This window comes from Acanthochromis polyacanthus, chromosome 9, assembly GCF_021347895.1.
Source record: "Acanthochromis polyacanthus isolate Apoly-LR-REF ecotype Palm Island chromosome 9, KAUST_Apoly_ChrSc, whole genome shotgun sequence".
Taxonomy (NCBI): domain Eukaryota; kingdom Metazoa; phylum Chordata; class Actinopteri; family Pomacentridae; genus Acanthochromis; species Acanthochromis polyacanthus.
Window position 1 is genome coordinate 40,973,417 of NC_067121.1, and position 26,707 is coordinate 41,000,123.

The window sequence follows — 26,707 nt, forward strand, 5'->3', positions numbered from 1 at the left end:
CCAGAAGGCGTCGCTACATCAGAAAGGGGGTTTAAGGAGGAGGAAGGAGGGAGAGGGGTGAGGAGGAGGTGAGGGGAGGGGAAGTGTTGTCGGTCGGTCCGCGACATGAATGAACCATGTTCGGTAACGGAGGCTTCGCTCTCCCGGTGTGCTCCTTTCTGCTGCTGCACCTCCCGGTTCTCCCGCTAACCAGCAACTGGCCCGTTAAGGTAAATAGCTCGCGGTTTGTTCACCGTTAGAAGCCGTGTGGGGCTTTTAGTTTTGCCCCCGTGGAGGGTAAAGTAACTCTACAAGTCTGTCACTTTGCTTCAGCCTCGTTTGTCGTCTCAGATTCACCGTTAACGGTTCGGTTTTCTAATTAACACACCGGAGCTCGTATTTCCACCCGTTACTTTTGGGTCTGCTCAGTGTCTGTGGACCCTCATAGCTGATACCAAATGCGGGAATGTCACTGCTCCCCTTCGGCGAACCTCCTGGAACAGCCGATACTCTGAATTTACCGTGCTCGGATGCACGAGAATGAACGAGTCGTTGAACCGCTCAGATGTGTTTACATGAGACTAAATGATGCTAATAAACGGTGTTCAGGGAGAGGCTTTAATCCAAACCTATCCTCCAGAACATTATTATAAAAGCCGGACCTCAACCCTTCTTTCAGCACATCACTGATGTTATTACAAAAACACACTGTAGTGCTCAATTAATTTAATTTCTCATTTGATTCTTTCTATTATTGACCTCTTAATGTTGGATTTAACTCTCTGGGCAGAGATTTATTTGCAGAACTCTCCACTAAGATCAATCTAAAGGCAGTTTCGATAATGGTACAGTCCATTTCAAACAGCTTCTGGTCCCAAGTAGATCTTCATATCCCTTTTTCTTTGTCCCTAGAAGGTGTTTGCAGGTGATTGCAATACAAAACTCGTTCCGATTGGATCAATCTTCATCTCTGTCTTAGGTCTATTTCCTCTTTTTGCTGCATCTTTATTTTCTCACCTGTTCATGTCTTTTTGCTGTTCAAATCAATGGAAATCAAACTGCTTTAGATGCTGATGTAATTGTTGTATATTGGGTCTTTGTAAGTGATTTTTCTCCCAATCGGAGGAGAAAACTTACTCATAACATGTGAGAATTAATATCCGTGACGTCACACTCCTTTAAATTTGCTCCAAACTTGAATGCCCTGCTGTAATCTGTGGTTTTCATTCAACTTGCCTGTTTAACTGTAATGCTTTGGTGAAAAACAGCAGCTGAGATCCAACAGAAATGATTTTTGCGACTATTATCGTGTTTTTTGATTCAAGCCGGTGGCTGCGAATGTCATCACACGAGGAACAGGAGATGTTAAGGTGTTATAAATGCTGTGGTCTGCTCAGAAATACGTCTATAAATCAGATCTTTAAAAGGAAACTTTCCTTGCTGTTGAGACCCACTGTTAAACTGGACACAGCTCAGCTCTATTTAGCAGTAAACTACTCATGTTTAGGGTTTTAATATATTTGTATGACCAGGTTTTATCAGCAGTTATAGTAGGGTGCCCATATCAAAGATGCCTTATAATTTCACTACATTTAAAGTATGCCTCCTCTGTATGGATAGAAAATCATCTTACCAAATACTATCTATAACCAAAGACATAAACTCAGACAGAGGTTCCTCAACATGTTTTATTATGACGATCACAAACTTACAAAAAACTAACTAGTATAAAATATTTGTGAGTTAATTTTAGTTCAACTTAGTGGCCCAGTGAAAAACAATGAAAACCAGGATATTTTCATCACTTTATAAATAATAAAAAACAGCCAGGACAGGACGTAAAAACAGGACGTTTGTTCCCCCTACGTTATGACCAACCACTCTCTTATTAATAGTCTTGGTCCACACACAGAACCTCACTCTGTTCTTCATTTGTAGCCTTGCTAATGCCACTTATGGGCTCATTTCAACTAAACAGCACTTTATTAGAATCATATGTATTATTAACCCTTTGATGTGCGACATGGGTCAGAAGTGATCCAAATCCAGTGGAAAATGGGAACTCCTGACCCACACTGTGCATCAAAGGGTTACGTACATAACTCTGTCACGTAGATATGAATTCTCTAGAAAGCAAACATGCAAGTCGGTGCATAGATACCATCTCTGCCTTACAGTTGCATGGTGGTGACTGACCATCTGGTTCCAGCTAGCAGACTGACACACTAACACACTGAAAGCCTTTTGGTCTGCAGTGTAAAGAAGAAAACCAGGGATAGCAGGGTGTCTAAACTCCAAACAGATGCATCACCAAAGTCTTTGCAAACAATTGTTTGCAGACACTTTCTCTCAGCTGTGGTCACCAGCAGATCCCTGAGCCACAAACATTACTGGGTCTGTGTGCAGACGAACATTTTGCTGGTTTCATCGTTCATTCATTGATGTGTGAAAGAGAACGCTCATATGGTGAACATGAAAGGATTCCTGGATGTGAAGTTTGTGGGTGAAGATGACGACAGCAGTAAAACGTTGTGGAGCTTCACAACAACTGGCAGGACATCTATTGCAGACTATTGAAGGCATTGTCTTCCAGCATTATTACACACCAACGTAAGGCAGCGTAGCAGCAGTGAGCTAATGCTTTCTGCTTCCAGGTTTATGTCCGCTGTGGTAACATCATCGTAGCTCTTCCTGTTGAGGCGAGGAGCTTAATTCAGCTTCATGATCAGCCAGTTACAGCACTGACTACTGTTTATATTAAATACATTTCAGCTCCACAGACAGACGTGGTTGTCAAAGTTGTTTCTACCCCGGTTAACCTTCCTGTTGTCTTCATTTACGGGCAACAAAAAATATTGTTTCCTTGTCTGAAAAAATACAAGAATTCAGCAACAAATTCCCCAAATTTCTGAAAATTGGCAAAAACCTTCAGGAAGAAAATTCCACTAATTCCTTCAGTTTCCCTTAAAAAAATACCTCAAATTTGGCAAGAAAATTCTTGTAAATATTTTCAAAAAATGAGTAAAAATCCTCTAAAAAATCCTAAAAATATCTAAAATGATTCCATATATACCAGTAAAACGTATAATGTTTTCTTTAAGAACATTCACATAAAATCAACCAAAATCCGGTGAAATTTGCTGGATTTTGTTTGATTTTTATGTGAATGTTCTTAAGAAACATTTTTAGCATTTCTTTTTTCCACCAAAAAATGTTCAAAAATTCCCCAAAAATGTTGAAAATGTGGACATCAGAAGTTTCACTGTGAAAATGTGTTTTTTATCCACATTTTTAAACTTTAAAACGGGTCAGTTTGACCTGCAGGACGACATGAGGGCTAAAAGCGTCGTCCCAGCAAACCCAGTTCATCCTACAGCCCTTTGATGGCCACAGCTTTGATAGTCAGCAACCATTCCTGTGTATTTTCAGCTGGCAGGACGCTCAGTATCCCAGTGTGTGTGTTTATGTCTGAATTAGGCAGAGGGTAATCTGACAGCGTGAGCGGCTTGTGTGGACTTGTTTAGGAGTCTGTTGACACAACACAGCAGCGGGACGTGGAGCCTTGATGTGTGACTGTGGCTGATGGTTGAAGGATTAAAAAATACCACTTAACCAAGACTTAAAGCGAATCACATCCGTCTGACGCCTGCCACTTTTCTTCAGTCTGCTTTAGCAGCTCAGTGTGGATCAGTGGAAGATTATTTAACTCTCCTGTGGGTCAGATTTACCTGCTCTAAAGTTTGAAAATGTGGGGAAAATATATATATATTTTCAAAGTGAAACTTCTGATGTCCACATTTTCAAACTTTTTTTGGAAAAATTTTAATATTTTTTGATGTAAAAAATGTTTTAAGAAAAGTTTCTTTAATTCACAAAAAACAAACCAAAATCCAGCAAATTTCACTGGATTTTGGTTGATTTTTTTCAGTGTTCTTAAAGAAAACAGAATATGGAATCACTTTAGATATTTGTAGAATTTTTTGGAAGGTTTTTACTCTGAAAATATTTACGAGAATTTTCTTGCCAAATTTGGGGGATTTTTTTAAATAACATTTTTCAGGGAAACTTTGAAGAAATTATTGGAATTTTCTTCCTGAAGGTTTTGCAAATTTTGTAGAGTTTTGTAGAATTTTTTTGCTGAATTTTTGGATTTTTTTCAGACAGGGAAACTATTTTTTGGTGCCTGTAAATGAGGACATCCGGAGGGTTAAATGAGTCTATTCAAAGAGCATCCATTAGACACACACACAATCCCATGGATAATGTTTAATTTGGTCTCTTTGTTTTTTAGAATTGAGCTTTATCAAATTATTTATCAGATGTAAAAAGCTGAATGTCAATTAATACTAAATATGATGACTAAACACTAAATATGAGACGCTGCTTGGAGAAAAGTGGGATGAAAATGACGTTTCCACTAGTAGGTCACAGAGAAATTATTATTTAGAAAATGTGTTATTCAAGTAAATAAACTGTCTTTTTGTTAGCATACAGAAAAAACTCAAACTCAGACAGTTTTCATTTTCTACAAAGTCCTCATGAAGCGTTTTAAAGGGTCGGTTCAACTAAAAGTCTATTTATAAATCATCAATCAGTGGATCCACTTCTATACACAGCAATGTGTGTGTGTGTGTGTGTGTGTGTGTGTGTGTGTGTGTGTGTGTCCATTTTTTTGCTTCATTGTGGGGACCAAATGTCCCCACAACTGTAGGAAAACCGAAAACTATGTCACTTGTGGGGACCTCATTTCGGTCCCCACAAGTTTAAACAGTGTTTTCTTGGCCATGTTGTTGTTACTGAAAAAAGTAAAAGTGCAAAAACGTTTCTTTAGGGTTAGACATTGTTTTGGTGTTGGTTAAGGTTAGGGTTAGGGTTAGATATGAATGGGAGTCAATGTTAAGTCCCCACAATGATAGCAAGACACACGCGCGTGTGTGTGTGTGTGTGTGTGTGTGTGTGTGTGTGTGTGTGTGTGTGTGTGTGTGTGTGTGTGTGTGTGTGTGTGTGTGTGTGTGTGTGTGTGTCAGGACAGCAGTGAAGGGAGGCTGGAGCAGCGTAGCGTCCATCTGCAGTCAAACAGCCACGGCAGTCAGAATGTCAGACAGACGAGCACAAAGGTAGTACAGTCACAGTTTCTAGTCTTTTTCATTTCTGTCTGACTTTTCATCTTTGAGGGTTTTAGCTCTGTGATGTGTACCTATAGAAGTTTTTTTAATCGGGTGACATACAGTTATGGCAGAGATGCAGGTATCTTGTTTGACTTTTAGGTATTTTTATCTCATTCAGGATTGTTTTAGGATTACATCTGAGTGCAGCAGTAATCTTTTTAATCAGTAAGTGAGGGCAGAAATTAGCAGGAAAAGATCATTAAAGCCATTATAAGCTCCTTTTATGGCGGCTGCTGTTGATGCTGTTATCAGTGTTTTAGTAGCAGATTGTTTGTGTCAGATTGCTGCAATAATAAAATGATTAGACATTACAAATTCATATTTCTTTGGTCTTACATAAGCCTTGTATTTGTTTTGATGTCTAAAATAGATGCGTAGTTTAATGCAGACTATAAAAGAAAAGCCTGAGTTCTGTAATCGGTCCTGATGTGGTCCGAGGTCGCTGCTTGTTCAGGTTTGGTTGAAGGTGTTTCACTCTCATGTCGTCCTGCAGGTCAAATTAATCTGTTTCAAAGTTTGAAAATGTGGAGAAAAAAAAATTCACAGTGATGTCCACATTTTCAACATTTTTTGGATTTTTTTTTTAGCATTTTTGGTGGAAAAAAAGTTCTAACATTTTCTTTAAGAACATTCACATAAAAATCAACCAAAATCCAGTTAAATTCGCTGGATTTTGGTTGATTTCTATGTGACTGTTCTTAAAGAAACATTTTTAATATTTCTTTTTTCCACCAAAACACGTTGAAAATGTGGACATCAGAAGTTTCACTGTGAATTTTTTTTTCCCCCAGATTTTCAAAACAGATCAATTTGTCCCACAGGACGACACGAGGGTTAAGTAAGAAGCAGCACAGTTTTATGAACTCTCCTTAACTCCAGCATCCAAACTGAAACCTGAATCTGCCTCCTCTGCCTGCCTTTCTAAACCCACTGCTCTGTGAATGTGCTCCAGGAGGAGGTGTTCCAGTGGTGGGGGGAGTGGTCCAGCTGGTCCTCCTGCTCCAGGAGCTGTGGAGGAGGAGTGAGGAGTCAGGAGAGACACTGTCTCATCCAGAGGTACCGTGTTATAAAAACCACTCCATAAATTCTTGTGAATGTTACTCTTCTTTCTAAATATTTAGATTTTTAACACGAATGCAGCCGCGGTCTCAGGAGCCAGCGTTTGTAACTGTGATTGTCTGGAAGCTCAGAGCAGCTCTGATGTCATCATAAACTGCAGGGATAAAGCTGAATTAGTCTGAGATGTCCCAACAAACATAAATCCACCGTGAATGTCGCTCTAAATAGTGGACGATGTCCTGTTTATAGCAGAGTTTATGTTGAGTGTAATGGTAGGCCTGCCGAGGCAAAATCCACTTCATTCTATAATAAGTTGTTGTTTATTTAATTAATTAAAAATTGGGATCATCTAAGCACCGTTTATAGAAACGCTGACATACAGTACTGCTTCAGATATTTTAGGATGTGAGTGCTTGTGGCAAAATGGAATTCTCTCCATTATATTGTGAAAAATATCTTGATTGCTCAGAGAAAACTGAGCCATGGTGGAGCTGTGGATGAGGGCGGCCGCTGAACACGCTGTACTGGTAAAGTTGTGTTTAACAGGAAAATTAAACTTAAAAGCTCCTGTCGTGTTTTAGATTCTGAGCAATCCTATCACTTTATCAGGAGATTACTGTAAATTATTGAAGTTAAATGGCTGCATGATGATCAAATCAAATTAATTTGAACAGCAAGTTTAAACAAATCTGAGTGGAATACGTTTAAACAGTGATTAGTTCATCAATGAGAATAAAACTGTTAAAAATATTACCAGGAATAACAGAATAACTAGTTTTAGTATCAAAGTTTAAGATTAAAAAATATATAAAGCATGAAAATTAGGGCTGTTAGCAGCTAACAAAAGACACTGAAAACATCTACAACTTGAGATTATCTTAACCCTTTTGTTATCTTCATTTATGGGCACCAAAAAATATTGTTTCCTTGTCTGAAAAAAATACAAAAATTCAGCAAAAAATTCATTCAGGAAGAAAATTCCAGTAATTTCTTAAAAGTTTCCCTTAAAAGTTTTATTTTTAAAAAATCCCCCAAATTTGTCAAGAAAATTCTTGTAAATATTTTCGAAAAATGAGTAAAAATCTTCCAAAAAAATCCTAAAAATATCTAAAGTGATTCCATATATATCAGTAAAACATTTTTTAAGAACATTCACATAAAAATCAACCAAAATCTGGTGAAATTTGCTGGATTTTGGTTGATTTCTATGTGAAAGTTCAACATTCTTTTTTTTTCACCAAAAAATGTTCAAAGATTTCCCAAAAATGTTGAAAATGTGGAAATGTTACTGTGAAAATATAGATTTCTCCACACTTTCAAACTTTCAAACGGGTCAATTTGACCAGTAGGATGACACGAGGGTTAATCATATGAAACTGAACATAACAGATCATTACTGTGTGATTACAGGTGGCCATAGTAAAACACACTGAACTGAAAGCCTGCTCAAACCCTGACCTTTACCAGGTTTAACGCCACTGTAACACCATGCTGAGCGCTGAGCAGAGGCCTGGCCGTATACAGCAGGAAGTTTGGTAAAGCTCTGACAGAATGTGTGTTTGTAGCCGTCCGGTTTCATCTGACCTCCCTCTGTCAGACCGGCGGAACTTTCTGTCAACCAAGATTAACAGCACTCTGCCCCAGTGCTGCCCTCCGTCTCCCCCTTTCCTTCTCTTTATTCTCTCCTCTCGTTTGTCACTTTTACTCCTCCATCCATTTGTAAACCCCACGTCTCTCCTGCACACCTCCTGTTTTCTCTCCACACCCCTCTCCTCCCTTCTCCTTCCTCTCTTGTCCTCCCCCCTTCACCTCCCTTCTCCTTCCTCTCCTGTCCTCCCCCTTCTCCTCCCTTCTCCTTCCTCTCCTGTCCTCCCCCTTCTCCTCCCTTCTCCTTCCTCTCTTGTCCTCCCCCTTCTCCTCCCTTCTCCTTCCTCTCTTGTCCTCCCCCTTCACCTCCCTTCTCCTTCCTCTCCTGTCCTCCCCCCTTCTCCTCCCTTCTCCTTCCTCTCCTGTCCTCCCCCTTCTCCTCCCTTCTCCTTCCTCTCCTGTCCTCCCCCCTTCTCCTCCCTTCTCCTTCCTCTCCTGTCCTCCCCCCTTCACCTCCCTTCTCCTTCCTCTCCTGTCCTCCCCCCTTCACCTCCCTTCTCCTTCCTCTCCTGTCCTCCCCCTTCACCTCCCTTCTCCTTCCTCTCCTGTCCTCCCCCCTTCACCTCCCTTCTCCTTCCTCTCCTGTCCTCCCCCCTTCTCCTCCCTCTCCTGTCCTCCCCCCTTCACCTCCCTTCTCCTTCCTCTCCTGTCCTCCCCCTTCTCCTCCCTCTCCTGTCCTCCCCCCTTCACCTCCCTTCTCCTTCCTCTCCTGTCCTCCCCCTTCTCCTCCCTTCTCCTTTCTCTCCTGTCCTCCCCCCTTCACCTCCCTTCTCCTTCCTCTCCTGTCCTCCCCCTTCACCTCCCTTCTCCTTCCTCTCCTGTCCTCCCCCCTTCACCTCCCTTCTCCTTCCTCTCCTGTCCTCCCCCTTCACCTCCCTTCTCCTTCCTCTCCTGTCCTCCCCCCTTCACCTCCCTTCTCCTTCCTCTCCTGTCCTCCCCCCTTCTCCTCCCTCTCCTGTCCTCCCCCCTTCACCTCCCTTCTCCTTCCTCTCCTGTCCTCCCCCCTTCTCCTCCCTCTCCTGTCCTCCCCCCTTCACCTCCCTTCTCCTTCCTCTCCTGTCCTCCCCCCTTCACCTCCCTTCTCCTTCCTCTCCTGTCCTCCCCCCTTCTCCTCCCTCTCCTGTCCTCCCCCCTTCACCTCCCTTCTCCTTCCTCTCCTGTCCTCCCCCCTTCTCCTCCCTCTCCTGTCCTCCCCCCTTCACCTCCCTTCTCCTTCCTCTCCTGTCCTCCCCCTTCTCCTCCCTCTCCTGTCCTCCCCCTTCACCTCCCTTCTCCTTCCTTTCCTGTCCTCCCCCCTTCACCTCCCTTCTCCTTCCTCTCCTGTCCTCCCCCCTTCACCTCCCTTCTCCTTCCTCTCCTGTCCTCCCCCTTCTCCTCCCTTCTCCTTCCTCTCCTGTCCTCCCCCCTTCACCTCCCTTCTCCTTTCTCTCCTGTCCTCCCCCCTTCACCTCCCTTCTCCTTCCTCTCCTGTCCTCCCCCCTTCTCCTCCCTTCTCCTTTCTCTCCTGTCCTCCCCCCTTCACCTCCCTTCTCCTTCCTCTCCTGTCCTCCCCCCTTCACCTCCCTTCTCCTTCCTCTCCTGTCCTCCCCCCTTCACCTCCCTTCTCCTTCCTCTCCTGTCCTCCCCCCTTCACCTCCCTTCTCCTTCCTCTCCTGTCCTCCCCCCTTCACCTCCCTTCTCCTTCCTCTCCTGTCCTCCCCCCTTCACCTCCCTTCTCCTTCCTCTCCTGTCCTCCCCTCATCACCTTCCACCAATTAGAAGTGACACTCTCACACAGTGACCTCCTGCTCACCTCCTCCTGCTGTCTCCTGCTTTACTGTCTAAACAGAGGAGGAGGATGGGCTGGAGATGGATAGAGTGAGGAGGTGTGTGTGTGTGTGTGTGTGTGTGTGTGTGTGTGTGTGTGTGTTGGGGGTAGTTAACGTGGGGTAATGAGAGACAGATGCAGTAACTCCACGCTCGGTCCTTCCACACAGAATAAGGATCCTGTTCACCACAACCACAGCGCTCTTAGAACTTTCCGTCGGTCCAGCTGTTGCAGACAGATGTTCCTTGTTGCTGCAGAATGTTATTTTGAAGCGCTGAGACCCTTAAGATTTGTTTCTTTCAGCTGGTGTGTGCAGACCTCTCTACGTCTGTGCTGTCAGAGTCCAAACAGTTCATGTTGTAATGTTATAATGTAGTATGATTACACATGTACTGTAGAAAACACAGCAGTATTACAAGTCAATAGAAGTCATGACATTTTTACTGTGGCAGCAGTTTCACATCCACGTATCATATATTAATTATACTGTGAGTGACCACAATATCTTTGTCTTTTTGTGGACATTTTCTAATAATAGTTCCACTCTTGTGCCAATCAGAAGCAAGAAAAGACAAAATGAAGGCAGATGAGCTTTCTAAAATGTAATAGTCTTTCTTAGGATGTTCTCATAGGGATGTTGTCTGTGATGCTGTAGTATTATTGGATATGATTTTAAAGCTGCATTAGCTGTTCTTTTTTTAGCCATCTGGGAAACTGACATACAGCATTAGCAACATTTGCCCCTGTTTAAGGAAAAAAAAATGAAATACTTCCTTATTTATACATCCTACACATATAGAACAGCATTAGCATATTTCTCTGTGCTAGTTTAGCCCTTTGGTTTTGGTTTCCACTAAGGATGTCTGATATTGGCTTTTCTGCCGATAACAGATACGCCGATATCGTCCAACTCTCAATTTCCAATTCTGATATCAGCCGATACCGCTATCTGTGGCTGTTTAACTAATTCTAGCTAACATCTCATATCTCCTGTGGTGGAATTAACACATCAAGACTCATTTTATTGTGATGCTCCATTGGATGCATTCGTAGATGGAAACATTGTAAAATAAGAAAACTGCTTCAACTGAAGTTATGGAAAAATGGCATATTTATGCCTTTTTGTTTCTTTAATTGTGTCAAACAACAGTTCACACTCTCCCTCCCTCTATGAGTGAATGCCGGTGAAATCCAGGCTTTATCAGTTTTCATGAGAGGCAAAAAAACAATAACGTTATCGTCCGATATTACATTTTCATGCCAATACCTTCACATCCTTAGTTTCCACCACCTCTGTGAGAATTATCTGCATCTTTAGCTGCAAAATGCTCCTCAGTGTTCACTGTTTTTGTGTCTGTCTGATGTTTGGGACTAAACAGGTCATTTCCGCTGTAAACGGATGAAAGCAGAGTTAAACCAAACCGTGAAACCAAAACAGGAGGCTAAAAGAGTCTTAAAACCTCCATTAATTGGATAGCAGATGCAGAGCTGGGTAATAAATCTGAAGTGACCACTTAACTTAAAGTTCACCCAGCATGAAAAACATTTAGTGCAGCTTTTATCCTAAACATGGTGAGAATAGTCGGCGTTTAAAGAGAGACAGCGGTGTGGAAACATCAGGAATCCTCTGTGAATGTGACGTGTGAGTTAGTGCCAAATGTCTGAGAAGTGTATATAAGTACTGTTTGCACAGAGCGTCGTAGCTGCTTATTACAGAAACAAGCCCACTTTTCATTATGAGCACTAAATGTCACTGAATCACTGTTTATTCTGCAGAGGAGGAGCAGTGGGAAAAAGTGGTTCTGGATGCTAACATTTTCCTTTATTTCAGACATTTCCAAAAACCCAATGAGCCTCAGTTTGGAGGTTTATTTCTTACAGTAACACTCTTTCATTTTAGGTTTTTTGTCAAATATTGTGAGACTGTCTGAGACTTCTTCTAAAAATCTGCCATAGGTGCTCAGTTGTGTGGAGATCCGGTGACTGTAGATGCCGTTAAATCGTTCTCCTGCTTATGAAGCCATTCAGCGAGCGTTTGTGTATTAGCTCCACTACAGACAGCTCTGCCCAGAACAAACATGACTTCAGTTTTTGAGCAGAAAGGACAGAATAAAGTTGCTTTTTCTTTTTCAGCTGAACTGAGTGGACATCAGTGCACAGAACAGTACACCAGAACAAGCACATGGTGATGAGGATGGCATGGGTTAACTGTGTTTCATTCTGTTCCAGGTTATCAAGCACCCAGAACGTAAACAGCTCGTTCTGTGCCGGCTCTCCCAAACAGTACCAGCTCTGTCCAAACCCGGTACCACACCACACCCACACTGATAGTAGAAAACGTGCATGTATCCTTTATCTGTGTGTGTGTTTACGTGTTGTTGTGTTTTCCAGCCGTGTCCCAGCCCCAGTGTGAGCTTCAAACAGCACCAGTGTTCCCAGTTCAACTCTAAAGCCTTTGGAAGAAGATATTACCAGTGGATACCGCTTTATCCAGGTGTAGTTTTAATCTGTCTACCAGTTAATGTCATGTCATCCATTCCTGAATAAGACAGCCATCCTCTGGTAAAGACTCACTGTTTCCTCGTTTACCACTTTCAGCATCAGGCAGCTGTGCATTTCTGCAATCACAAATTCTAACCAGATGTAACTAATTGAGTTTCATTACACAGAAATCCTATATTGTGATGTCAGTAAAGGAAACACTTTCCTAAATGTGTAATTCCCCGTGTAGCCGATTACATCAGCATCTCCAATAAGCCGTGTGACCTCCAGTGTACGACCATCAGCGGTGAGCGGCAGCTGCTGGTTCCGGCCCACGACGGCACCTTCTGCCGGGACACCAAGCACCACGGAGTCTGCATAGAGGGGACATGTCAGGTACGCCAGCCTGTAGGAGATATTATCCTACAAATAAATATATTCAGTAACATGTCTGAGTTTACGCTTCACCTCTGCTGCAGCCCGTAGGCTGTGATGGGAAGCTGTACAGCAGCAGGACAGTAGACAGATGTGGTGTCTGTGGAGGCAACGGGACGTCATGTCAGCGCATCTCTGGATCCTACAGGACGGCACTCACACAGTTAGGTAACACACACACACACACACACACACAGACACACACACACACACACACACACACACACACACACACACACACACACACACACACACATGTAGACAGACGCTCATACAAGCGCTAAGCATGATTACAGTCAAGTTATCTGGTTCACTCACAGGTCAGCTGCTGTGTTCAGAGGAAGATGTGTTTGTCTTCAGCAGCAGGTTTCTAGAAGAATGTCTTCACATAGATATATAATAATAATAACTTTATTTATAGCAGCCCTAAGAACAGCTTTGACGGTTAAAACATGCATGACAGACAGACAGACATGCTGTAGGAGACAAATCAGAGCAGCCAGGTATAATAAAAAGTAAATGAGTGTTCAGCTAGATTTCAGTTCTCTCTTTGTGTTTTGTTGCACAGCTTTGGGACTGCTGGTAAATCTAAAGTTTAAAGTGTGTTTTTGCTTTCAGGTTATGTGTTCATCACCAACGTTCCAACTGGAGCTTCAGACATTCAGATTATAGAGAGACACAAGACGGAGAACATCCTGGGTGAGAACCTCCAGCTTCCTGAAGATGAAACGAGAGATTTGTGTCTCCAACTGGAACTTCTGGGATATTTTGATCAGAAACATGTCTTTTTGGTTTTAACCCTCATGTCGTCCTGTGGGTCAAACTGATCCGGTTTAAAGTTTGAAAATGTGGAAGAAGAAACACATTTTCACAATGAAACTTCTGATGTCCACATTTTCAACATTTTTGGGAAATATTTGAACATTTTATGGTGGAAAAAAAAATGTTAAAAATGTTTCTTAAGACTATTCGGAAAAAAATCAACCAAAATCCAGAGAATTTCACTGGATTTTGGTTGATTTTTATGAGAATGTTGTTAAAACTTTTACTGATATATAAGGAATCACTTTAGATATTTTTATTTATTTGAAAATATTTACAGGAATTTTCTTGCCAAATTTGGGGGATATTTTTCAAATAATTTATTTCAGGGAAACTTTTAAGCAATTATTGGAATTTCCTTCCTGAAGGTTTTGCAAATTTTCAGAAATTTGGGATTTTTTTGCTGAATTTTGGGATTTTTTCAGAAACGGAAACCCTTTTTTTTAGTGCCTGTAAATGAGGACAACAGGAGGGTTACTACAGCTAACATAAGTCAGGAAAAGTTGTAAAGAAGCTAAAGAAGAAACTCGTCCTTACTGAGACACCGCTGTCTTCAGGATCATTAGTAATGTTGTGTGTATGTTTTGAAAATGACTCTTCCAGTTGTACTTGCTGATGTTTTTCCTGCTGTCCAGCCCTGTCAGATGAAGCGGGACATTTCTTCTTCAACGGAAACACTGTGTTTGACAATCCTCAAAACTTCCATGTGGCGGGAACGGTGTTCAAATACCGACGACCAGGCAGCGTGTTCTCTGACGGGCTGGAATACATCATAGCACAGGGGCCCACGCTGCAGGGCCTCAACGTCATGGTAGCACACCTGGACATGCACTCATCTGTTTAGTGACACAACCATGTGGAGGATCATTTTTAGCTCTCCAGGTTGCACGTCCTTCCAGTATGAAGCAGTAAATGAGTCTGTTTTTCTCCCTGTGTGTGCAGTACTACAACCTGAATGGGAAACTCCCTCACATCACGTATGAGTACACCATCCCCCTCAAGCCTCACCATGTCACCGCAGCAGGCTCCGCCCACCTAAACCTCACCTTTAACGAGGTAAACGAGGACGTCAGAGGGGATCAGAGCAGCCTGATGAACCACAGCAGAACCGTCCATCACTACAGCCCTCAGGAGGAGGAAGTGGTGTGGGAGATCCGGACACCCAGCCCGCCTCCCCCGGTGGCCATCTTAGTCTACAGACCAGCTGATGTCACGAGTCACGTGTTCACCCACAACGATGTGGAAGAGCAGGGACCTCCAGCACCATCCGGATACAGTGAGTGACCGATTGTCTGATAACTGACATCTGTAGGTGTTCTTATAAAACTGCTAATACACAGTGTGTCACTTAAAATATATACAGGGGGATCTATGGGTCTGTCTGTCTGTGTCTATAGTTCATCTATCTATCTATCTATCCATCCATCCATCTATCTATCTATCCATCCATCCATCCATCCATCCATCCATCCATCCATCTATCCATCAATCCATCCATCCATGCATCCATCCATCCATCCATCCATCCATCCATCCATGCATCCATCCATCCATCCATCCATCCATCCATCCATCCATCCATCCATCCATGCATCCATCCATCCATCCATCCATCCATCCATCCATCCATCATCCATCTATCCATCCATCCTGCTCATCCATCCATCCATCCATCTATCCATCCATCCTGCTCATCCATCCATCCATCCATCCAGCTCATCCATCATCCATCCATCCATCCATCCATCCATCCATCCATCCATCCATCCCTCTCTCTCAGGCTCTGATCACTGCTCATTGTCTCTTTTATTGCTCTTGTTTTTGTTCAGAGAGTTCTTCCAACTCAGTTGATGAACCGTCCAATGCTGATGACAACACACTGCTGCTCTCATTCCCAGGTAGAAAAGCCAGATTAGGCCTTTATTTCAGCATGCTTTTTGTTGAAATTCCTAAATGAAAGTAAAACATCCACCTAGAACTGAATGCTGTGAAAACTCTTCATCCATCCACAGGTAGTCAGAGTGTTCTTTCTGCTGCGCTGCCAGACGATGCTGCCTACGTCCTACTGGAGGATTTACATCACAACCAGACACAGTCCAACACTCACACTGTCCAACACACACTCACCCATCCACCAGCAGAAACACATGCAGAGACTCTGGCTGCCTCAGATGCAGAAATCCAGCCGGACACGCTCACGGTTACCGACACACGCTCTGTCGTCCACGCAGAAACAGAAGCACACACCGGCATGTTAGTGCAGCTGCAGCAGGTGTCAGCCGTCCCAGCCGCCAACACAGAGAGGTAGGAGGCAGCAGAGAGGAGAAAACCCACAGTTCACCACATGTTTACGTCACGTCATGTTCAGCCTCCTCATTTATAAAAACATCACTGAGTAGAAACTGTTTCTGGATATTTTCCTCATAAATCTGGATTCTGATCGTCTGTGAACTCTTTGTGACTTTGCAGAGACTTGTCTGTGGGTCTGGATGTTACCCTCAGCTTTAATGTAATTTACGTGGTTGTTCCATTAGTGGGTTCAGATAAAATAAAGCTTTCAGAAACCTACCTGACTGTCTCCGTTGGTCTTTCCCTCCAGCAATGACTTTGATGTGGGCCTGGACCCAGATATCAGCCTGGCAGACATGTACCGCTGGAAAGTTTCTGCTTACGCTCCATGCAGCTCCACCTGTACAGCAGGTAACCACACGTACACCAACAATACATACGTTTATTCACATTTTATCTGATCGTGCCTCTGGAGAAAGTCCCTCTCCTGCAGCCAAGAAAAACATTTCTGTCTGATTGTCTGCTATTGTTGGTTTATGTTAAAATAAAAATCAGAACTCATGAGATCTCAGTTTATCCTTCGTTTAACCCTCGTGTCGTCCTGCAGGTCAAACTGATCCATTTTAAAGTTTGAAAATGTGGATAAAAAATATATATTTTCACAGTAAAACTTCTGATGTCCACATTTAAAACCTTTTTGGGAAATCTCTGAACATTTTTTGGTGGAAAAAAAGAAATGTTAAAAATGTTTCTTTAGAACATTCACATAAAAATCAACCAAAATCCAGCAAATTTCTCTGGATTTTAGTTGATTTTTATGTGAATGTTCTTAAAGAAAATATTAAAGATTTTATCTTATATATATGGAATCACTTTAGACATTTTTAGGATTGTTTTAGAATACTTTTACTCATTTTTTGAAAATATTTACAAGAATTTTCTTGCCAAATTTGTTGTTTTTTTTTAAAATAAAACTTTTAAGGGAAACTTTTAAGAAATTATTGGAATTTTCTTCCTAAGATTTTGCAAATTTTCAGAAATTTGGGGAATTTTTTTGCTGAATTTTTGTATTTTTATCAGACAGGGAAACTCTATTTTTTGGTGCCTGTAAATGAAGACATCAGGAGGGTTAAATGAGTGTTCTTTGATTTCTCAAACTGACTTCAGTACAGATTCTAACTACTGATTCAGATGGAAAGCAGTAAAAACCTGAGACTCTGCTCTTACATTTGAGCAGATTCTCAGGTCTGATGAGTCTTAATGTGAACTGTTTGGGTAGAATTCCAGCCTCCATGTGTGGTTGGTGCAGACACAGCCTGGTGGGATCATCTGCAGTGAAGCATACTGATAGCAACCACTGGAACTATTTATAGGGTTAAAATCAAAGGGAAATATCAGCAGTGAACACAGGCCGGTTCCTGAAGATAGAAATGACATTATTTCATAATGAACTAAATGTCTGAGCAATTTTGTAAATGAGAACTTTCAGTTTTTGTTTGTATCTGTTAAGAATTACATTTACGTTGCAATAAAGTTGCGTTCTCTGAATGACTTTGTTTCATGTTGTTGCTGTTCATCGTATATATAAATAAACCATTCATTCATTCATCATCGTCTTCTGCTCCACACAAACTGTTCTCACATTCATTCTACTGCCTGTGTGTATCTGACATATCTCAGAGGAGCTAGCTTGTATAACTAACACTATCTGGGTTCACCATGTTACCGTTGTTTGTGTTTATTTTTCTAGGAATCACCACCAGCTACGCCCTGTGTGTCCGCTATGATGGGACTGAAGTGGATGACGGTTACTGTGACTCTGTGACCAGACCAGAACCCACTCATGAGTTCTGCTCAGGAAAGGAATGTCCTCCACGGTACTGATCCAGCTGATTTAGCACAAAATGTACAGATCTACAGAATGAAACGTATCAGGTTTATCTGTGATGATTAACCAGAAAAACAAATCTGAATCTGTGACATCACATTTAAAGACACAGTGTGGGCGTGCCTGAATCTGTGACATCACATTTAAAGACCCGGTGTGGGCGTGCCTGAATCTGTGACATCACATTTAAAGACCCGGTGTGGGCGTGCCTGAATCTGTGACATCACATTTAAAGACCCGGTGTGGGCGTGCCTGAATCTGTGACATCACATTTAAAGACCCGGTGTGGGCGTGCCTGAATCTGTGACATCACATTTAAAGACCCGGTGTGGGCGTGCCTGAATCTGTGACATCACATTTAAAGACCCGGTGTGGGCGTGCCTGAATCTGTGACATCACATTTAAAGACCCGGTGTGGGCGTGTCTGAATCTGTGACGTCACATTTAAAGATCCGGTGTGGGCGTGCCTGAATCTGTGACGTCACATTTAAAGACCCGGTGTGGGCGTGCCTGAATCTGTGACGTCACATTTAAAGACCCGGTGTGGGCGTGCCTGAATCTGTGACGTCACATTTAAAGACCCGGTGTGGGCGTGCCTGAATCTGTGACATCACATTTAAAGACCCGGTGTGGGCGTGTCTGAATCTGTGACATCACATTTAAAGACCCGGTGTGGGCGTGCCTGAATCTGTGACATCACATTTAAAGACCCGGTGTGGGCGTGTCTGAATCTGTGACATCACATTTAAAGATCCGGTGTGGGCGTGTCTGAATCTGTGACATCACATTTAAAGATCCGGTCTGGGCGTGCCTGAATCTGTGACATCACATTTAAAGACCCGGTGTGGGCGTGTCTGAATCTGTGACATCACATTTAAAGATCCGGTGTGGGCGTGCCTGAATCTGTGACATCACATTTAAAGACCCGGTGTGGGCGTGTCTGAATCTGTGACATCACATTTAAAGATCCGGTGTGGGCGTGCCTGAATCTGTGACATCACATTTAAAGACCCGGTGTGGGCGTGTCTGAATCTGTGACATCACATTTAAAGATCCGGTGTGGGCGTGCCTGAATCTGTGACATCACATTTAAAGACCCGGTGTGGGCGTGTCTGAATCTGTGACATCACATTTAAAGATCCGGTGTGGGCGTGCCTGAATCTGTGACATCACATTTAAAGATCCGGTGTGGGCGTGCCTGACTGCTGGATCTCCAGCTTTCCTTCACGTCCTAATAACTGCTCCATCTCACCACTTTTCTTCAGATGGGAGACCAGCGGTTGGAGCGAATGTTCTCGAACCTGCGGTGAGGGCGCTCAGTATCGGACCGTACGCTGCTGGAAGATGCTGTCGCCTGGCCTCGACTCTTCTGTCTACGATTCCCTGTGTCTGTCCCACGACCTCCACAAACCGGCCAGCAGGAAGGTCTGCCACGGACAGAGCTGTGGAGCTCAGTGGGAGGTGTCAGAGTGGTCCGAGGTAGGACGGACTTCTCCACCATCACATCTAACCCTGAGCAGGAACTACTGGTCTTTATTCCAGACAGACGACATTTATTCCAGATAGCCATTATTTCAAACAGAAGACAATCATTGGTCGATTCAATACAAAAACATCTGTATTCTAACAAAACTCAGGTATTCATGTGAACATTTAACAGGTTTTTCTGGCTATTATTCACACTGGCCATTAAAGATCCTCCTGTCATATTTATAATGCTGAAGCTGTTTAGACAAATCAGCTGGATGTGTTCCATAATTCTACTTTTATTTGTGCTAAATCTCCTCTTTGTGTGTCTGTATTCCCCTAGATAATGTTTACCTTCTAACAAAGAATGTATTTTATACTAAAAGGACAAAGTTCAGATGTTATATACTTGATTTAACTAAACAAGAAGCCTCATAAGTCTCAGCCAAACCTTTTATTAAGTTTGTAATAAAACCAGGACTGTGGATTTTTCCTTCCATTTCTTTCACTGAAAATCCACTGAGAAGGGCTTTCTGAACATGGATAGAGGAAAGTTTCAGGCTTACACAGGCCTCTGAGTATTGTCTGAAGACAAACTTAAAAAATGTAGATTTTGATCCTTAAACTACAACCCAGCAGACTTTAAATCAACAAAACTTACAAACAGAAGAGCGTACAATAAAAAGCAGTAGTTGTATTTGGCATGTTGAGTAATTTCGTGCTTGTGTGTTTTTGATGTTTGTTAACTATAGCCCAAGCGCTGCAGTAAGTATGAACATATAAATAGATAAATAAAAGTGTGTTCCTGTTTGTCTGGCAGTGCTCGGCTCGTTGTGGCTCTCGGGGCGTCCAGACTCGAGAGGTTCGATGCTCCGTGGAAATGAAGCTGTGTAACAAGTCCTCTCAGCCAATAGAGAGCCAGGAATGTGAAGCCCCGCCCTGTGACAGACGATGGACCGTCTCTGATTGGGGGCCTGTGAGTTTGTGGTTCACTGCACAGAAATGAGTGAAGGAAATGAGCTTTAATCAGCCAGTAACAGCAGCCCTACAGAACTGTGTCGTCATTTTACAGCAGTCATGTTTGTGTGTTTTTGTGTAGTAATGAGTGTAGTAATCAGTAGTGAATGTGTGTGTTTTTGTGTAGTAATCAGTAGTGAATGTGTGTGTGTTGTGGCAGTGCTCAGGTGTGTGTGGGGAGGGGAGGATGGTGCGTGCCGTCACCTGCCGCTCATCAGGTGGGCTAGTGATGTCAGAGGAGCAGTGCGACCAATCACTGCGGCCGCTGGCCATCTATCCTTGTGGTGACAGAGACTGCGCCCCCCACTGGGTGGAACAGGAATGGCAGCAGGTAGCTGAGGATCATTTTAATGGTTTAATGGACAACACCTACAGTTTTAACGGCTCGTTTATTAAAGACGACAGAATTCATCACTTTCTGCTCAAACATTTCAGTTTCTCTGATTTACGTGAAACTTTTTTATCGTAGACTATCGATGGTTCAAATGGTAATTTTAGATTAATTTGGCAAGAACTTTATGAGATTTTAAAAATTCTTCTCATTCAGCAGGTTTGTTTGCATTGAAATGTGAATCTATGTTTAAATGAAAATATCTCAGGAACTATTGAAGATAAAAGTGGAAATCTTCAGTGTGATTTTTATGGCGTTTATTCAGAATCTGAATTCTTCATTAAATCAAATAATCTCTGATTATGGGTGAGTTAAATGAATACAAACATTCAGCTGATCTGGAAAAGCTGCTGATGTTTTCTGAACTACATGTAGCTGCAATAATACAAAATATTTTAAAAGTGAAATAGTTATTGATGATAAACTTTCATAACTGATGAAGCAGGTCTGACACAGAAAGAAGCAGTAACCCAAGTAGAAGAGAGAGCGAATTCTACATCAGTAACATGATTACAAATAACAGGTTCAGGCTTTTATCTGCAATAGCTCTAGAGATGTTGGTGTGCACATAAAGTGTTAAGAGTGGGTCAACAGGCAAAGTTTTATCTCAGAAAGTACTTCAAATATGGAGCTCAGATTTCACCAGCGTCTTTATAAATATTCAAACTTTGTGCTATAAACCGTTCAGGCCGATCAGTGGAGCAGAAGTTGCTCTGTAAATGTGAGGATTTGCCGTGTCGTTGCCTCACATGGAGTTGTGTGTTTGTCGTGCTTCAGTGTAACGCTACGTGTGGCCGTGGCGTGCGACAGCGTCAGGTGGTGTGTGCCGGTCTGGAAGGAGGCGTGTTCAAAGAGTTTCCAGACAGCAGCTGTGAGCAGAGTAAGAAACCAGAGACGAGCTCCTCCTGCTTCCAGAGACCCTGCTCCAAGTGGTTCACCACATCCTGGTCCCAGGTAACGTCACAGAAACCACAGTGAGCTCACACAGTCTGTACGCGTCAGAGGAGGTCAGATTTGGTGCACATTTACACATGACAGCATCTGTCCTAAGAGAGTTTACATTAAAAAAAACTATAATGGGAAAGAACTGATAGAAACCTGGAACTAAAAAAACAATCGGTCCTCTGAGATGAAAAGATGTGATTTTATAAATGTACAGACAAGCGACATAGCAGACAGATATATGGATAGATACTGGTATAAAAATGTAATATCGGTCAGTATCATTACTGTTTTTTTTGCCGATCGTGAAAACCGATAAAAAAATGGATGGATTTCACGGTCAGTTTTCAGAATTATACAGTAAAGCTGCCACATTGTAACAGACTCAGAGGGAGTGTGAACTGTTGTTTGAGACTAAAAAAATTAAATAAAAATGTAATTTTTTTCTATAACTTCAGTTGAAGTAGTTTTCTTATTTTACAGTGTTTCCATCTGAGAATGCATCCAATGGAGCATCACAATAAAATGATCCATGATGTGTTAATTCCACCACAGGAGATACGAGATGTTACCTAGAACTAGCTAAACAGCCCACAGATATCGGCTGATATCGGAATCAGACATTAAGAGTTGGATGATATCGGTGTATCTGTTATCAGTAGAAAAGCCAGTATCACACATCCCTACTTTTACCTGTACAGTGTGTCAGAGTAATTCTTAAATGGACCATAGCTTCTTGTTTTGTAGGTCCAGCTGTAGTTGAACTGAGAGTCTGCAGCTCTGATCATCACTAATGTGTCCAGAGGAACTGAACATTTCCCCTCTTGCTCCCTCAGTGCAGTAAGACCTGTGGGAGTGGCGTCCAGGTTCGAGAAGTCAAGTGTTACCAGGGGGAGGAGCTGGTAACCAGAGGCCACAGCTGCAACTCTGAACTAAAACCAGAAGCCAGACAGAGCTGTGAGATCCAGAGCTGTCCCACAGAAGCTCCAGGTACGAAAACAAACGTCCTTTCAGCTCCACCAGCAGAGGATCAAGTACCTCCTGGATGCATCATCATCAGAAAGTTTTTTTCTGCAGTGCGTTAACCCGCCTGTTGTCCTCATTTACAGGCAACAAAAATATTATTTCTTTGTCTGAAAAAAATACAAAAATTCAGCAAAAAAAATTCCCCAAATTTGGCAAGAAATTTCTTGTAAATATTTTTGAAAAAGTGAGTAAAAATTTTCAAAAAAAATCCTAAAAATATCTAAAGTGATTCCATACATCAGTAAAACTTCTGATATTTTCTTTAAGAACATTCACATAAAAATCAACTAAAATCCAGTGAAACTCACTGGATTTTGGTTGATTTTTATGTGAATGTTCTTAAGAAACATTTTTAAAATTTCTTTTTTCCTCCAAAAAATGTTCAAAAATTTCCCAAAACTGTTGAAAATGTGGACATCAGAAGTTTCACTGTGAAAATATTTTTTTTTATCCACATTTTCAAACTTTAAAACGGGTCAGTTTGACACGAGGGTTAATAGATGTCGGGGATCGGACTCATTCTGACTTTTGTGTGTTTGTTCAGCAGCGCCGCCGGCAGCATCGGTGTCTGGAGACGACTCCTGCCAGGACAAGCCCACGGCTAACTGTGCCCTGGTCCTGAAGGTGAAGCTCTGCTCCCACTGGTACTACAGGAAGGCCTGCTGCCAGTCCTGTAAGGCACCCAGACCCTGAAGCCTCCACACCATCACTGGTACAAAGCTCACACTTCATGGTGCTACACGAACGCCTGCTGCTGGCAACGGAAGGCCTTCAGGACGTCAGCATTAGCCTTATTACTGTTACCCTGACACTGATGTCCACATGTGGTCACTGTCATCCCTTTACTCTTTAGGCACTACTACTAACGATAGAACATCTGAACTACTTCCCCTTCCTTCAACATTCAGTCCATGTTCTAAAGCTCCACCCTGTTCCAGAGGGGTTAAACATTCACCCACCACCTCCTCCCCACACAATGTGAAGACAGACTGACTTTATAACACACTGGGACACACTTTGTAACAGATAAACAACAGGTCTGTATTCTCTCCATTCTTCTTCTTAAGGGGCTACAGAAGGTGCATCCAGACCACACTAAAGCCCTGAGGCAGCTTTGTTGTCACCGTGGCAACAGATCAGGACAGAAAACAAGCTGACTGAGCCTCCTGAGGCTGTCCTGCTTCACAAACACAAACCCCTACAGAGAGTTTGGTCTGAGGTTCTGCTGCCATGCTGTGGAGCTGCACACTTTATCTTTTTAGTACTTGCTCTTTTTTTGTTGTTGTTGTTACCAAACTGCTGCATTTCTCCTAAAACAAACTCATTCTAATAAATCCTGTGCTCAAAATGAACTTAAATACAGAAAAGGAAAAATAGATAACTGCTGTTTGTGACTGAATAAAGCAGGCGACAGTCTGTGGAAGCTAAACTAAAAAAGAACGTCCGTTTTAACAGACACCAAGCTGGATGGGAACACATGAAGAGAAGTTTACAAAAGACATAAACCAGCCTGTTTTAGATGAACAGTTCTCCACTCATTCAGCTTCACACTCAGTGATGTCAGACTCAGAACGGAGCGCTAACGAAGCAGCAAACTAAAGCTTCACTTTTTTTGAAGAGCTCCTAAAAGCAAACGTTGTCCACAGTGAGAGGCATCAGTCTGAGTTAATGTGTGACAGATGAGCATCCACAGAGATGTACTGCTGTCCACACACTGCTGGACTTTTCAGGCTTTTCTGTGTCGTTAGCTTCAGTCGATGCTGAATGAAGACGTTCAGCTGGAAACTCATCATTTGGATTAACAAACTGTTCATTTCCCCAGATCACATGAGAACATCTGGATTAGCGTTATAAGTCTGAGATATGAGCTGCTAGTTTAACTACACCTGTCAGAGGAAAGAAAACAGAATGATGCCCAGGAACTTCTTCTGGCTTTGATGCTTCTGTCGACGCTGCAGATGTTTCATGAACTCAGAGGGAAGACTTCTACAAACAGCTGGATTTCAGCTCAGGTTGATGTTTTTTGTTGTTGTCAAAGCCTGGTTTAAATCCATTTTAATGTGACCTGTTCTAGTCTCTCATCACAGTAAAGTCCTGTTTTTATGGACATCAGTTTGTAATAGACACAAACCAAAGTGAAACTGCCAAAGTACTGTTCACAACATGTATAAACTTTACCTTGTAAAAGCTCGAAATACACTCAAACAACAAAGACACAGTGAAGTGTGTTTTGCTCTCAGTGTTGGTGCTGAAATGAGGATAAAGCTTCTACAAAGTACCCGCCTGGACATGTTAAAGAGAGAATTGTTCATATTTAGACACAGCAAACAGCAGGAACTCACTGAAGAACTCTAAATAGAACTTATCTGCTCCATGGAGTCAGTATTTTAGAACTGCATCACTTTTTTACTTTGCTAACCATCTTTTCCTTACTTAGTTTTTATGTAAAAAGTGATGCTATTCTAAAGTCAGAAATGACAAAATGAACGTAATCCATCTGCCAGGTGGAGACAGTAAAGTTCAGATCTAACATCAGCTCACACCGTTCAGCGCTCCTCTATTTCTGAGCTACACAAACAAGCACAGTTCCTTCAATAGTTCCTTAATGTTGGCATGTTCCTTTAAAACCAGACCGTTTCTTTAGCAGAAATCCAGCGTGCTTCTACAGTTTTCCTCCAGATCAGGATCAAACTCATTTTAATTCAACCCGAATTCATCTCCAGTGACCTGTCAAATCACAGCATAAAAACCAATAAATAATGATAAATCCTAGTTTTTCCTTTGCTTTAGTGCAAAAAGGTATGAAATTTGTTCAGAAAAATAAGTTCAGTTCTAACAACATTCATCCTCAGTTTATCATTTCCACATTACAGCTTCTAGATCAGAGTTTCTACAAAGAAACACAACATTTAGTCACCTGGAGCTGAACCACGGAGGATTTACTGGAGGATCAATACGACAAAAAAGACAAAAAACAACAAAAACAAGACAATATATTACAAAAATGAGACTCGGAATGACAAAACAAGACAAAAGAACGGCAAAAGTGAGAAACAAAATGAGACAAATAACACAAAAAAGACAAAAAAATCTGACAAAAGGCTACAAAGCAACAAAAATGAGACAAACAACACAAGTGAGATAAAAAAAGACACATAATGACAAAAAAACAAGACAAGAAAACCCACAAAATGACAAAACAACGCACAAAACAAAAATAAAGCGAAACACAAAGCGACAAAATTAAGAGAAAAAACAGAAGCCCACAAAAAGGAAACACAAAAACATGAGACAAACGACAAAAATCAGACAAAAAAGATTAAAAAAACGAGACAGAAAATGGCAAAAGAACAATCTAATGTTTTACTGAATGATCAAAACAACTCATGGTCCAGAACTTATTTTAGATTTACAGTTGTTCAGTTGACAGTTTGTGTTTTCTGTGTAATTTTTCCTCGTTCCGTAGACCAGACTGGACCGTCTGTTTGACACCCTGCTCTGGATGGGATTTGTGACAAATGGAAACTGAACATGTGCGCTCATATTCCTGTTTCATAGTTCAGTAAACTTCTAAATAGAAATAATTGAAACACGGCTGCAGTAGAACCTGCTGGGCCAAACGCTCCTCTACAGAATACACTGCTGTCTCCCAGAGCCTGGTTTACCTGGTGTTGCATTGCCCACAGAGCTGCTGTTGTTGTTTTTGTTTGTACTGTATCGCACATAAAGAATAAAAGATCAGCTGTTTGTGTTTTGTGTCTGACCTCTGACTGCTGTAACCTGGACTGACCCGCTGGACTCTGATGGTTTTACCCTGGTGTCGTCCTGCAGGTCAAACTGACCCGTTTTAAAGTTTGAAAGTGTGGAAAAAAAATCTATTTTCACAGAGAAACTTCTGATGTCCACATTTTCAACATTTTTAGTGGAAAAAAAGAAATATTAAAAATGTTTCTTAAGAACATTCACATAAAAATCAACCAGAATCCAACGAATTTCTCTGGATTTTGGTTGATTTTTATGTGAATGTTCTCAAAATATTAGAAGTTTTACTGATATATATGTGATCACTTTAGATATTTTTTCCTCATTTTTTGAAAATGTTTACAAGAATCTTCTTACCAAATTTGGGGGATTTTTTTAAAATAAAACTTTTAAGGAATTGGAATTTTCTTCCTGAAGGTTTTGCAAATTTTCAGAACTTTGTGGAATTTTTTTGCTGAGTTTTTGTGTTTTTTTTTTAGACAAGGAAACAATAATTTTGGTGCCTGTAAATGAAGACATCAGGAGGG

The 26,707-nt window shown here is 41.9% G+C and overlaps 1 protein-coding gene across 3 annotated transcripts; it reads left to right on the plus strand.

Moving 5' to 3' along the window:
- On the plus strand, positions 1-26,165 carry si:ch211-267e7.3 (ADAMTS-like protein 2). Of its 3 annotated transcripts, none has more exons than XM_022204279.2 (19): positions 1-209; positions 6,100-6,203; positions 11,890-11,965; positions 12,052-12,154; positions 12,392-12,537; positions 12,621-12,744; positions 13,195-13,275; positions 14,034-14,209; positions 14,341-14,674; positions 15,228-15,296; positions 15,411-15,702; positions 15,998-16,098; positions 17,438-17,564; positions 18,841-19,054; positions 19,863-20,018; positions 20,220-20,390; positions 21,228-21,404; positions 22,229-22,382; positions 22,963-26,165. In XM_022204279.2, exons 1-19 carry the CDS (start codon positions 117-119, stop codon positions 23,109-23,111), a joined length of 2,847 nt encoding a protein of 948 aa, XP_022059971.2. In that variant the 5' UTR covers positions 1-116; the 3' UTR covers positions 23,112-26,165. The 3 variants fall into 3 exon arrangements, with proteins under 3 accessions (XP_022059971.2, XP_051809515.1, XP_051809516.1); XM_051953555.1 differs by having other exon boundaries at positions 22,966-26,165; XM_051953556.1 differs by lacking the exon at positions 20,220-20,390.
- The last annotated feature ends 542 nt before the right edge of the window (positions 26,166-26,707 follow it).